Here is a 15893-nt window from a genome sequence, read left to right as displayed (position 1 = left end):
CAGAATTGCAGGAAGGTGAAGTCAACTGTGGGAAAGTTATAGCAGATAAAGTTAATGCAGCTGTAATAGGTCCCGAGGGGAAGAAAGATTTATTCAAAATTTTAACAAAGCATAGCGACACGTTTGGCTCAAAACCTGGAAAAATTGAAAATTTTGAATACGAATTAAACGTGAATGATTGGTCCCCGTATAAGAAGAAATTATATCCAATTGCCGAGAAATTCTATCCCCAAGTCCGCGAAGCTATTAGAGAAATGGAAGCAAGTGGATTGATATCGAAGTCACCGACGCCATTTTTAAATCCTCTAGTGATAGTAAGGAAACCGGACGGATCAGTGCGCATTTGCCTTGATGCACGTGCTATCAACGAGAGATTAGTCCCAGAGTATGAGCAGGCCCCGCCTATTAAAGAGATCTTGAAGAGATTTAAAGATATGGAATATTTTACCACTTTTGACCTGACGTCATCATTTCATCATATACTGTTGGAAGCTAAATCTAAGTTGTTGACGGGATTCTTATTCGATCAACAGACTTATGTCTTTAAACGTCTCCCGTTTGGTATCAAGAATGCGGGTTCGGTTCTCATTCGAGCTCTTGACCGCAATCTGAGTCCAAAGGTCAAAGAGGCGACTATCATGTATGTGGATGATATCTTGGTAGCTACAAGAACACTGTCGGAACACTTGGAAAATATTAATGAAGTCCTCACCGATTTAGGAAGGCATAACTTCAAGGTCAACCTATCGAAATCACATTTTTGTCAGAAGGAGGTGTTATTTTTGGGTCACCTTGTGGATGGAGACGGTGTGCGACCAAACCCAGTCAAAATTGAGGCCATTAGGATGTTTCCTAAGCCTACTAAAGTAAAACATGTTCGGCAGTTCCTTGGAATGTGTCAGTTCTTCGCTGATCATTGCCCTGATTACACAACCGTAGTAGCACCATTGCAGGACTTGCTTAAGAAAAATAATCGATGGAAGTGGGACCATACTTGTGATGAGGCGTTCGCTCAGACCAAGCAACGATTACTGCATAATGTTAAGCTCGGATACCCGGATTTCAGCCTCAAATTCATAATTCAAACAGACGCCTCAACCATAGGTATAGGAGCCGTATTACTGCAGGAAAACCCCGATGATCCAAGCATAAAGACCTATATTGCCTTCATGAGCCGGAAATTGCGGAAGCATGAGATAAAGTACACTATCACAGAATTGGAAATGCTGTCTATCGTAAGCGCTTTGCAGTATTGGAAGAAGATCGTGTATGGTTTTCAGATTGTTATCCGTACCGATCACAAAGCGCTGACGTTCATTATGAAAACCAATATGGCAAGCGAGAGGGTTAGCCGTTGGGCATTATTTATCCAGCAATTTGATCTAACAGTCGAACATTGCCCCGGGAAACTCAATATTTTGGCAGACACATTGAGTCGACATCCAAAACCGGAGGAAGTCGTAATCCACCAAATTGAGTTGATAGAAGAGGATCAGGAGGTCTTAAGGAATCTGAAGGACATAGGAGCAATACAGAAGAGAGATGGGTTCACTAACTTGATGATAGAGTTCTTTAACAAAACATTGCAGCCAGACAATCCACAGTATGACAGAGCTAGTAAATTATCAGCGAGCTACCATTATTTGAATGGGGTTCTTCATAAGTTTTTGGATGAGGAACACAGGAAACTTCGCATAGTCATACCATCTGAAATGCAAGTACCGGTAGTCAACCATGTACACCGGGTCATTGGACACGGAGGTATAGGGAAGGTTTTGGCAACTATCCAAGAGACATTCGTGTGGGCCAAGATGAACCAAACAGTCCGAAATGTACTACGATCATGCGACGTCTGCCAAAGGATTAAACCTAATCCGTATTTACTTAAGCAATCTCCGCGCCCACTATTACCTACTGAACCCCGCGAGATATTCGCAATGGACCTGTACGGACCACTCCCCAAGGCCCGTAGGGGAAATCAATTCATCCTTGTTAGTTTAGATGTATTCTCTAAATTGGTAGCCTTGTATCCGATGCAAAAGGCAAATTCTAAAACTGTACTACGAGGAATTACTTCACATATCATTCCACAGATGGGGAAGCCTAAGAAGATCCTTACTGATCATGGTAGTCAGTTCACATCTGCTGCGTTTGCAAATCAATTACGACAACTAGACATTCAGCATGTACTTAGTTCGATTCGCCATCCCGAATCGAATCCATCAGAGAGGATCATGCGAGAGATTGCAAAATTTTGCAGGATCTATTGTTCCGAGGCACATTGGCGGTGGATTGACGTGGTGCCCATTATAACTAAATGTATTAACACCACGATCCACGAAGCAACAGGCCAGATACCGGAAGTGGTTCACTTTAACAGATATCCGGCCAGGCCATGGCATAATGCAGTAGCATGTCCTGCAGATCCACGCGTATCCAGCGAAATTTGTATCAGAAAAACACGGGAACATTTGGAGGCACAAGCAGAACGACGATTGAGAAGGTTGAGGAATAAGCGATTCCACCGTCCGTTGAGGGTTGGCGAGCTCGTTCTAGTGAAGAAGCCTAGTGTGTCTAACCCAGAGCAGAAGGTGTACCACAAGTTTTGTAAATTGTTCGTGGGCCCTTTCAAGATTATACAAAATTATGACAACAATGCTTACAAAGTTCAGAGCTTGGATGGAAGTTCAGAGAACATCTATAACGCTGCAAATTTAAAGCTTTACCACACGCCAGCAGACCACAGGGAAGCAGAGGATGAACGAGAGGAAGCAGATGACGAGCCGGAAGAAGATGAGGTCGAAGAAGAGGATGAAGAAGATGACGGAAGGGAAGAAGAAGTCCAAGTAATCCATACACCAATTGAAGCAAGGCCATGTCCAGAGTGTGGAGAGATAGACAGCGACGTGCAGGAATTTGTCAATACGATCCATGAAATCGAAAGACAGAACGAGGAATTAAGGTTCAGGAACCAGATGTTGAGAGACGAAATCAATAGCCGTCGCAGAACAGAGGATCCGATGTCAAATCATGATAGTGATGATATGGACACATCATAAAAAAAATCTCATGATGCTCACTAGATTTTTTTTTACCTGGGCAAGAGGAAGATGAACCCGAGTGACTTAGGCCCATAGTCAGTCATGATTTGATCGGTAAAATAATATGGTACATTTATTGAAATACAGAGGAGTGTATTTGAAAATATTTCGTTTATGTAATGTCAGAATCAGAGCGAAGGAAGGACGACAGACTGGAGCCTGACGGATTAGCTCAACACGACAACTTTTAGCTACTTCACAGCAGGGAATATCATTAGTTGGCGTACAAGGAAATACAGAGTCCACAAATAAGTCTTGGTCAGAAAGAGGAAGGGGGAGAGTCATACAAAGAAAACTCACCACATGAGTAAGACCTTGGGATATTTTTGGTAGGACGGAAATTCCATGACCTCATGGAAAAGTACAGCGGCTGAGTGTACGTTCGCTAGCCTAAGTTCGAGCAGGTGGAGATTTAAATCACGTGACCGCTTGCCGGCCAATAGTAAAAATTTGATGGGAGGCTCAGTGATACCATCTTCAGGAATGATGGATGAGATATTTTCGTAATTACAAAAGTATTCAGTAATAAATTAGTATGAGTACGCGGATGGATATACTGGATTTATTAGAGGTCATGCATGGAAAAATAATCAATACTTATTAGCAAATTAATTAAATTGAAGGCTGGATTTCTTGGAAACCGGACAGCTTGAATCTCATTGGCTGAAAGAAGACCACGTTGTCAGGGACGCTTACGAAGGCGCGAAATGTGAGGAGCGAAATCCACCCATATCTCCTAAATCTGTGATCACCTGGAGTTCATATTTAATCCAGCAGATATGCTAGCGGAGTGGATTAATTTGATGTAAATTTTAACTTTCAATTCGGAGTGCAAGTACCGATATTAAAAATCCACCCCCTCCCTAAGGAGTATGACGTCAACGAATCCGCGGGAAAAAGGCTTCATCCATATATACGGGGCAAGGGATCCTCGCCAGCACACTTGTCTTGAATCGTTGGAGCTGAATTGACGGTCGCCAGCACACGTGAATTGAATATCGGGAGCTGAACTGTTGGTCGCCGGTAACTTAGAATTCTACGGACGTACAGTCATTTAATGGCGCGAGCATCCGCCAATGTTTGTAAAGTGTGATCGCGCTCAAACAACTGGAATTAGAAAATGTTAACGTAGGACAGTGTTTGTCATTTGTGAATATCAGTGATGTAAAGTAATTACCCTGCAAGAGAGTAGTATAAAATATATCACCATAAGTACGTACATAATAGACTGTGTGACGAACAGTACTTTACGGAAGTAGTAGCCTGTACTTAGCTATACCGAACCGATGTCATGAACACGTCAAGAATGCCGTATAAATCGGGCGTATCGCGACGGGCGTAATAGTTGACACCTCGTCGTACGTGTCCAGGTCCATTGTGCGGTAGGTGGACGAAGATTAAATAGTGTAAATATATTAAATTCTTGGGTCTAGGATAGAAATTTGTTGTGTTAACGTTGTAAATGGTGAAGGTTTGTGGTAGTCAAGATATGAGTGTAAAATGATAATGTGCCAGGAAATCTTTTGTGAAACTACGCCATCAAGGATGGAGGAGTAAAACGCAGAGAGGGGCCGGATGGAGCCTCTCGTCTGCAAAGCTGCAATGGAATACCGATAACTAAGATGAGTACTAAACTGTAAAGAATATTTGGGAAATGTTATCGTGATGGGAAAAATGGGAATAATTTGATTATACTTGGTTACCTTCCGTAACAAGATGGGTCGCTTAACGACCCCATCCTAAATTTGTAGCACGGACAGTAGTAAATCATAATAATGTAAATAATCGGGTCTTTTATGTATTCAGTTTGTGGGAGATGTAAATTTGTGTATATAGTGTAGTACGTTAAGTCATGCATGCATTCATATTTTCTTTGTAGTCAATAATTTTCTTTACGTTTGATTTTGGTTATGCTAGTTAAATAAGACCCGATATGTGCTTTTATGTTTTGTCAATTTTAACGAGCCATTTAATGACATGGAAGGAAAATCCAGCTTCGCCATACCAAGTGTGTTTTGTTGTAATTAATATGGTCATATTTTCAAAGTGAAGTTGTTAAATTTGTGAGATGCGATTAATATAATAATTTCCAAGTAAATCATATCTGGAGTGTTTAGAGCCAGAATAAATCGATTTTGTAAAAGGGGTTATGCGTTAAACATATTACGAGTGGACTACCGAGTAACAGGCGAATTATTATTTCTTTAAATAATAATAATAATAAATAAATAATATAACTATTTTTTTAAGAAGATATTTTTTTTTAAATATGATTTGGAGATAATAATAATTTATGTGATCAAGTGTTGAGTTTATTGGGAATCATTTAATGACGGGATGTCGTCTTTTTTTAATTCAGAATTAAAGTGCGTGATAATTTAATTTGGTCAATTAATAATATTGAAATGTAAATCGGTGCTAATAATCCGTACATGTTGATGAACGTGTGGTTTAAATTACGGTCCAATATTTTTTTACGTATAAATGTCGCGTTTTGAAGTTGCGATTCATTAGCCGGAACATGTAGTGCTAATATTACGAGACCATGATTGTCAAAATTTGGTAAATATAATTTCAAGATGTTACGATTATTTGTGGAGAATGAACTAAGGCATAGATCCAAATGAGATAGAATATGTGAAAGAATCTGCAGTCAGATAATAAAAGGTCGTACAATGTCAGAAATGAATAAATAAGTCAGTTGATAATTCTGTGAGAAATAAATGAATCAAGGAATATTGAGATATAGAGGAAAATAAATTCCGTACGAGAGACACTTAGGATATTTATATGAGTGTAAAATGTACGGGCAGTGTCACAGAGAAATACTGAGTTACGCAGCGGGTAGAATTCGAACCCGTGACAGCATGTACGAAATAAATAGACTGCACAGCTATTCGTTGAGATACAACGGATCTAAGGATAATGAGAGTTCAGATTCCACAGAAATGGTCGTATATTGTATTCATTGTAATAACGAGCGAGGACAATCATGATGTCGTGATAATAATAATAATAAATATTGCAGATAAAGGATTGGACCGCCTTAATTAAATGAGCGATGGTAAGGATGTTAAACGGGAATCTAAATGATAATATGCAACCGATAATAATAATAACAATGTAAGGACGATGTTAAATCATCGCGGTCGGATTAATAATAATTGTCATAATAATAACAGGAATGATGTCGTTGGTTGATCAGTGAAATGTTTGTAATTGCGACCGATATCTTAATATATTTTGGCGGAAGGGACCGGTCCATTAATAATAATAACCTCTTAAGTGACGTGAATAATAATAATATCTTGAGTCACCTATTCATTAATAATAATAATAACCACGAGAGGGATATAATAATAATAACAGTAATAACCATTTGTGTTTGCATCCCGCATAAGGATGATGATATTAATCACACGTGATAGTGCCAGGAACCGTCGAGTAATAATAATAATAATAATAATAATAATAATAATAATAATAATAATAATAATAATAATAGTAATAATAATAATAACTTCGAGGATAATAATTTCATGAATATTGTGACGATCGTGGATTAAATTATTTGGTGACAACATCCCTCTATTCGTATGTTGAATAATGAGAATGATAATATTAGAGTCATTTGGTACCTCTTTATTGTACGGTTTCCATATGGGACGATGTTAAATACTTGGCGTGTTTGTTTACTTCGCTCGCGAGGCGAGGGGGGCCACTGGCACGGTATTTCCCACCGCTTCTCGTTATCTCATCTGTGGCAGTAGTCTACTGAGGCTAACTGGTGACAATTCAGATCACATGTAAATAAAATGTAAATGCTAATTCATTGGTATGGCATCAGCTGGATATCGTAAGATAGGAACTGTCCGTGGAATCCAGTTTTCGCACCTCACGAGAAACATTACCCAGTCCGAGTACCGGTCTCGGAAAAATGTATATAGCCGGAGTACATCATCTTAGTTAAATCGGGAAGCCGACCGTAACATGGGTTATGCTCGGGCTCCCGATAGAAGGAAGCTATATCCTTGAGTAACGGTTCGATTCAAATGGAATCGATCCGTAAATTATACCTCCAAAATGTCATTTTATTTCAGAAGCAACGCAGCAAGATATTGATACCACTTGCGGTATGGCAAGTGATTTATATATGTAACATGTGTGTAAATTCAAATATTGTTGCCACGTGTATCAAAGTTTTATACGTCAAATGGCGTAATAAACCGCTCCTTCTGGCAAATTATTTCAAAGGAAACCACTCTCATAATCTTTTTATTGTAGTTAGATAATGCCCTTTTTAAAGTAATAGTCACTTCCTAGTCCTATCATGGAGTCCTTAAATTCAAGTTACAATCGAGCCTTCCCCCTTTTAATTTTAAGTTGCTCCGTTCATCCCCGTGTTCTATTATGCCGTTATATTTATATTTGATGAATTAAATAATGAACCGACACCCCTGAGATAAATGCTAGTCTGGGACTCGGGAGGTGGACGGGTGCAATATAAATTTTATTTATGAGCGTACAGTTAAGTTCCGATGCATGAACAGCTGTGCGAGAGTGATCTCGTTCTCACTGCGCTGCGTGAGGGAGGGCGCAAGTCGAGCAAGGTCGAGTGACGTCACAACTGCATGTAGCTTCCGTCCCCTTCAGAATTCTCTCGAAAATTATTTTATGAACTTTTTAACGCCTGGACCAATTGACATGAGACCAACTCTGAATTGTAGCCAATATTCTGGAAGTGAAACCCAGCAAGTTTGAGATCAATCCGTCCAGTGGTTTCCGAAATATAATAAGTTAAGTTTTGGAAGGAATTATCACCCCTTCATCACCTGATTCCGAGCGCTGCTCGCAGACCGGTATAAATAGGTCAGTGGACCAAGGTTATAGCCAGTGTGTGTGTTCTGCATTGATGAAGGACTGTATGCTCCGTCGCGATCCCCGAGGACATAGTAGTGGTCACACTCGAACACGTTGAAATAGTGCGAAGACGTCGCTAGTAAAGTTTCTGTCTCGCCGTGACGAAGGAAATATTCTAAAAGTTTCACCGACTTAATCGTCGTTAGATAATACTCAGAAGTGTGTTAACTGAGTGAGGTAATAATAGAAATAGGGAACTGAAGTGTGAAATATTTCGTTTATCAGTATACGACATTATGAATTTGCCAATTTCATGTAATTCTGAACTGTATCTTTGAACTGTGACAATATTCTAAGTCAGTGCGTGTGATGAACTAAATCCTAATTTGAGACCATTTTTATAATTCTGAGACGTATTTCTCCTACAATAATACAATAGTGAACCTTGTGAGACATTATTTCACGAGACATTCATCCAATAACAGGTCTAGAAGTGATTAATTTTTATGTGCATTTTCTCGATCTTTCGATCGCTACTACGAGAAACCAAGTGAACATTAAGAACTTTTTATGACAATATTAAGTAGTACAGACAAGTGTGTTGTAAATCCAGCCATAAAGTTGTCTTAATCTCTGAGCAGTATTATTTCAGAGACTGTTGTAGAGACTGCCGTTAATAACATTGTTTTCAAGTGCTTATGGACTGTGATTATTATTCTACGGTCGAACCTCAGACATAATTAGTGACAATTATGAACTGTGACAGTGTTAAATCTTAATTCCAGAAACTGTGTGTATATAAAAACTGTGTTTTCCTTAGTGAAAACGATTGTAAGTCCTTACTCCATTAACCTGACTTATAAACCTTACGGTAGCATGGACTGTGAATTCTAATTCAACATCGTAAAATTAACATGAGAATAAAACTGTGCATTACAACTTGTGTCGGTGTATTATATCAATTATAGTGATATCTGAGAAATCTATAGTGCAAATTGAACTTTCCGTGTTCCGACATTACCTCAAAGAACTACGGAAATCTTGGCAACGTGCTGTGAAATTCTGCTGCATCGAACGTCGCTTCCAACGTGGGATTTACGTGGTTTCTTCAGTTATGGTACGCATCGAGGGACGTCGACGAGGGAGATTAACGTGGTATCTTCACTGAGCGGACTTGTCACGCCGCCGGTGCTAAGTTCGAGCCCTGGCTGCACGCTGTGGAATGTTCCAGGCCCCAAGTCGCCGTACAGCACAATACCAACACTTATAAGCAGATTACAGGTGATCTTCTCATATTCTGAGTGAGTAATCCTACTGACTGACTTTTAACAAAGCACTCAGTTAATTACAGTGCTCCAACAAGGGCTCCGTGTGAATTTCAGCTTGTAATTTGCAATAATTAAAGAAAGGTTCATATCTTGCTTTTAAACTGTAAATTTCTTTTCAAAATCATTCATAAATTGAATTAATTTCACCTAGATGAACTTTAGGATTTGCAAATGCACTACTTTACTTTATTTTCAACCTAAATGGACTGTAGAGACGTACAGCAAGTGATCAGATATTTTCATTTAAACTATCAACTTATTCATGAGAGTGTGTGTTCATTTTATGTTCAAAATATTAGAAAGACTGTAGGCCTGTACCTTAAGTGATGAACTTGACGAAATTCAAGGTGCAAAGTGATATTTTTATATTTGAATTCATATTAGATGAACTGTAGGGTGTATATGGTTTATAGAAGACATATTTATTTTGGATATTCCTAAACAAGTAGACGTCTCAGAAGATAATAACGTCGATCTTTTATTTCGTGCTGGTGGTCTTCCGTTTTTCATTCTAGGTAATATTATTCATCACTTTTGTAACTCTTAAATAAATGTACAGTACATTATAGTGACATTCTTGACCTTTCAATCTAGTCTAAAGAAAAATTGTGTAGGTATCACAATTCTGTAAGTTATTAGCAAAAAGAGCAATCTCCTTATATGTTGGTATCAAAAAGAGCAATATCCACGAAAATCTGAAAGTTAGTATCAAAAGGGACAATCTCCGAAATACAATTTAAAATTCCTAATTAACCATTAATTATATGGTAGGTTTTCTTTGATTACTCGCTCACAGCCTGTTTGTTGTGTATATAAGACAAAAATCACCCAGATAGAGTGAATAGAAATGCATTAGATAAAAAAATCACTCCCACTGTAAAGTGCAGGAAGGTGGAGATTGCTCCTTTTAATACCAATAGCCTCACATGCTCTGGAAATATTAGTAGTAGAGAATTCTTTACCTTGTATTTGGTACTTCATTGATCTCATCCTGTAAACGGGATACACGAGATACATTACTATCTATTGTCCTACGCAACCTTGCTTGCACTCCCAATTTAAGAGTTAAGGAAATCTTAAGGAAGAAGTAATGGATTCTGAAAGAATCGAGGCAATATAATTTGAGCAGCATCCATGGCATTTCATAATTTAATGGCTTAATTAATAATGAATTTGAGTTCTTTAACCATAAATGTTCTATTAATTTTACACATTTATATGAAAATAAGTACATAACCGGAAATAGTAACGTGTAGATTAAATTCAGAACATATTTCGTAAAAATTAACTTTAAATTTTGGTAATGTTTCGGGGTTTTAGGCTTGATGATTGAGCTGTTGCCTTTTGTCAGATAATATTTCTTTTTTTATTCATGGATTGGAGTAGCACTGTGTATTCAATTCTTATATCTGAACGTATGTTTTAAAATAAACTGTGCATTAACTTCCATAGCCAATTGGCAATACAACAGTTAAATAGACTTGTTTCGAATCTTATGCCATGTCTTAGGTGATGCCCCAGGTAGTGCAAATATATAGAAGTGTGTCCCTTGTTGATGCTTGTCATATACTCCTGTGTTGATGAATATTGAATGCATTTGAATTACAGAGACAAGAAAGGTCACATGTTTGGGAGAATTTTTGCCCATATTCTGACATGCTGCACAAATTTCACACACAAAACCTGAGATTTCAACGTATGATTTAAAGATGAAAAACTTACTTCTATCCATCTAAGCCATGCACAGTGCAACTAAAATAACAGATGAAATATTAAAAGTATGGAAGGTTGTAATAGAAAAATAATCAACATTCGTACTCATTTTATTAATTTCATGTAAACAACCAATGCATATCAGTTTGCCAAGTGTGCAGATTAAAATATTATCAAATAAATATTTGTAGCACCAGTATGTATTCCATTACCTGGTAATTCTTGATTTTCGACCATAGTAAAGTATATATGCCAAAATTTTAAAACTAGCTTCTTATCTTGTTTATAGAAGGTTCATAGTTTTTCAGTGTAAATAATATTGAATAATGAAGACTAATAAATACTCGCTGCACTTAACATCATATTGAACCTATTTTTTCTAGAGAAGATATTAGTTGCGTTATATTGAAAACAATGTGGTATAAACAGTTAAATGTAGAATGTTATTGTCTGTTGTAAAATGTCATATGTTTGGGCAAGAGCCTGAAATATTGAGACTGTCAGGTTTATATTTAGCGGGGCATCGGATGTATATCTTCTTGCGTCCGCCCGTTCGTCCATCCATTCATCACTACTGATATTCAGTAGTTTCCATATCTGTTGTTTTCCTAGCTTTTCTTAAATGATTGCAAGAAATTGGTAATATATCGAACATCCTCCGTGGTAATGTATTCCAATCCCTAATGATAAGCGAATATTTGCCCTAATTTATCCTCTTGAATCCCAACATGATCTTCATATTGTGATCTTTCCCATTTTTAAAAACACGACTCAAACTTATTCGTCTAATAATGTCTTTCCACGAAACCCATCCAATGACAGCTAGGAACATACCACTTAGTCGAGCAGCTAGTCTCCTTTCTCCCAAGTCTTCCCAGCCCAAACTTTGCAACATTTTGAAATGCTACTCTTTTGTCGGAAACACTCAGAACAAATCGAGCTGTTTTCTTTGAATTTTTTCCACTTCCCGAATCAAGTAATCCTGGTGACGATCCCACACACTGGAACCATACTTTAGTTGGGGTCTTTCCAAAGACTTATATGCCTTGAAATCCTTACTATAACCCCAAAATACCCTCATAACCATGTGCAGAGTCTGTACTCATTATTTACAATCACATTTATGTCATTGCACCTATGAAGATCTTTCCATATATTAACACCTAGGTACTTACAATGATCCCCAAGTGGAACTTTCACCCCATTAACGTAGTAATTAAAAATGAGAAGACTTTTCCTATTTGTGAAACTCACAACCTAATCCATGTAAAAGCAGATGAAATAACAGATGAAATCTATAACTTATGGAAGGTTGAAATAGAAAAATAATCAACTTTCGCACTCAAATTATTAATTTTATGTAAACAATCAATGCATATCAGTTTGCGAAGTGTGCAGATCAAAATGTTACCAAACAAGTGATTGTAGCATCAGTATGTATTCCATTACCTGATAGCTTTCGATTTTCAACCATAGTACAGTACATATGCCAAAATCTGAAAACTACCTTCTTATCTTAATTGTACGGGGTTAATAATTTTTCAGTGTAAATAATGTTCGATAATGAAGAATAATAAATATTCGCTGCACTTAACATTACATGGAACCTGTATTTTCTAGAGAAGATATTAGTTAGGTTATATTGAAAACAATGTGGTATATACAGTTAAATGTAGAATGTTATTGTCTATTGTAAAATGTCATATATATGTTTGGGCAAAAGCCTGAAGTATGGAGACGGTCAGGTTTAACACCGTTTATCATCATACCATTGCCTACATTCAAAAATTTGGAATAAGTACAACTGGAGCTACATAACTGACAAATATACATTTAGAGCCTGGGGTGGAATATTTTAGAAATTTACTGTAACTTGGATACTGTCTTCAATTTGTGGTGAAAATTGAATAAACCTTTCAGTAAGGTGATGTGCATTCTGAGTATTTTAAATCAAAGAAGATATACTTTTCTTTTCCAGTGGAGTTACATAACAATTATTCCTTGTCTTAATATCTGAGGTAAACACATACTCACATATTGAGATAAAATATAATATTCAATTAAGGATAATGTATTGTTTATTTTTATTTTTACATAAATATAAGATTATATCTGTACTCCTTTATATTGATGGTTACTAAAATAATATTAAGTAAAACTATTTTTAAAAATTAAAGTACTGGTATTTTCAAAAACTTCAAACAACTGCTACATTTTCTATGAAAACATACCTAAGCTGAGAGTTGACTTGAAGCTATACGAATATAATCTTGAGATGATGGTGAACAATAATTTCAATCATAATTACATTTCACTGAAATAAATGAAAGTATAAAAGTAAATGCTCTCTTCATTTTCTCATACTCCAAATATTAACGTTTGCAATATGAGTGCACCAGTTCCTAGTTAGAAATACTCCCTCAGTTCTAGTCAGTGATGAACATGGATTTGAACTACCCTATATCGGTACAACACCTGATACAGAATATTCCTGCAAGAAGCAACCAGTTCATGTTTTAAAAGCGAATGCAGAAGTTTGCTTTGCTTAATTTGATATACTCTTATTAGATTTCTGTAAAATAGTCCACCTTTCTTTACATCATAATATCCTTCCCTGTTAATAAAATACAGGTGAAACTTAACCATCATATTATACAAAATTTCAGTATTTAAACACACACAGTGAATCACCAGAACTTTAAATAATTTGGAATAAATACAACTGGAGCTACGTAATTGACAAATATACCTTTAGAGTCGTGGTGGCTTTAAAACAAGGTTACATTATTTCACACAACTGCTGAGATAAACTTACACTTAGCGCCCAAATATTACAATAATAATAATAATAATAATAATAATAATAATAATAATAATAATAATAATAATAATAATAATAATAATAATAATAATAATAATACTCACCTAAACATCAATCCTCAGAACTTGCATTACAAGACACAGCATAAAATTCTGTACTTTACACTTTTGTAAACCCTATACGTAAATCATAGGTAAATGCAACTTTATATTAGATGTAATAATTCATGTTACATCAAAGACTACAGCCTGCTCGTATACATACGAGATACTGAATCTATAAATGAATACAGTTTAATGCCTGTTTCGGCAGGCTGATACTAAAACCTCCATGAAAAACCCTGGCCATTTTCAATGTTGTTGCCCAGAATATTTCTCCATATTTAACTGCAGTGTGTGGTTAAAGGCTTAATCTACTGCTTGGAACTGTAGAATAGCTTGGCCTTGAATATCAGCTTGACATAATTTTCTGTAAGCCTCACATGCTTCATCTGCAGGAAAAACTGTATGTGGTGGAGGTTCAATCTGTAACAGACAACAGAGTACTTTCAGTACCCACAGCAGTGATGTCCCGTTGTTTGGGGCTTTAGGGGCTTAGCACCGAAAGAATAAATAAAGTGGACTCATCAACATAATTATCACTGATAGCTTATCAAATAGAAAATTGGCTGTTCACAAAATTTAACAGTAATAATAACATATTAATAAAATGCTTATCACTCGAAAACTTTCTTGTATGTAAATGTATCATTTTTAATATTGAACATATCGAGTTCATGGTTGCCTTATCAAAATAAATAAATCTATATGAAAACTCAATTGACGGACACAATTACTCTGTATTTTTTCGAAGCCAGTATTCCCAAGGGAAAAATACACTATAACAGTAACTCAAACTAGTCTTCACCAGCTTAAAGACCTCCCGGCTACGAAAGAGTATGATATTACTAGACACTGAAGTCTAAAACAAGACTAATGATTTTCAAAGGGGCATGAGTTGGCACAAAATCCGTAGAGAGGGCAGCACCGTCCAGTAAGGTGGGTTACGAGAGTTCTGAAGAAAGAGCAAATTGGACGTGTGCACTTCCCTTACGGAGATAGCTCCATGCGGTGTGATGACACCAAAACTTGGGCATGCACGAAACCTGCCACAACGATAGCAAAATATCGATGTGCACATGCAAGCAATGCTGGATATTTGAACCATAGATCCCAGCAAATTTAAAATGCAGTAGATAAGAATTCTATCAATTCGATCTGTAGTGTTGTGAATGTAAGGCAGGTAGGCAGTTTCCTTCACTTCTTCCTTCTGTGAGTTTTGTTTGATCGTTGCTCTGGGATGCAAGGCTCTAAAAATCTGCAAATCGCTATAACCATTACCCTTGAACGTGACTTTCAGTGTGTCCATCTACACCTGGATATTTGATGGCTCACAAATTCGTTTCGCTCTCTTGCTGAGTGTTGTGAGAATGCCTTGTTTCTGTGCTGGTTGGTGGTGAGAATCTGCATGAAGAAAGGGATTTCACCAGGGACACTGGCTATCAATTAAGTAATACCTGTTTGCCAGCCATTAAGGATTTACGTAGATAGTTCCCTTCCCTATCCCTTCATTATTGTTATTTCGTTTCGGTGTTATCCAAATTCGTACGCACCTCATCACCAGATGTTACATACATACAAGCTTACATACATTTATGTCTATCACCCTTTCCCTGTGTATAAAGGAAAGGGTGATAGACATAAAGATGAAAATTACAGGCCAGTAAGTTTGACATGCATTGTATGTAAGCTTTGGGAAGGCATTCTTTCTGATTATATTAGACATGTTGAAAGGTTATTCCACTGAAGTTCAACTTGTAGGATTCCAGCAAGATATAGCAGATATCTTGGATTCAGGAGGTCAAATGGACTGTATCGCGATTGACCTGTCTAAAGCATTTGATAGGGTGGATCATAGGAGACTACTGGCAAAAATGAGTTCAATTGGACTAGACAAAAGAGTGACTGAATGGGTTGCTATATTTCTAGAAAATAGGTCTCAGAGAATTAGAGAAGGTGAAGCTTTATCTGA

General features: G+C 36.9%; 1 protein-coding gene across 1 annotated transcript in view; it reads right to left on the bottom strand.

Annotated features, from left to right (window-relative positions):
• Positions 1 to 11096: 11096 nt before the first annotated feature.
• The window catches only part of Drat (Death resistor Adh domain containing target), a 325067-nt gene continuing 320270 nt past the window's right edge, over positions 11097 to 15893 (bottom strand). Inside the window, exon 9 of the mRNA XM_067141227.2 lies at positions 11097 to 14347. Coding sequence (XP_066997328.1) covers positions 14231 to 14347 — 117 coding nt within the window. The 3' untranslated portion in view covers positions 11097 to 14230. The remainder of the gene's footprint in view (positions 14348 to 15893) is intronic.

This window comes from Anabrus simplex, chromosome 2, assembly GCF_040414725.1.
Source record: "Anabrus simplex isolate iqAnaSimp1 chromosome 2, ASM4041472v1, whole genome shotgun sequence".
Taxonomy (NCBI): domain Eukaryota; kingdom Metazoa; phylum Arthropoda; class Insecta; order Orthoptera; family Tettigoniidae; genus Anabrus; species Anabrus simplex.
Note: the sequence above shows the minus strand (reverse complement) of the source record. Positions and strands in the feature narration are given on the sequence as shown.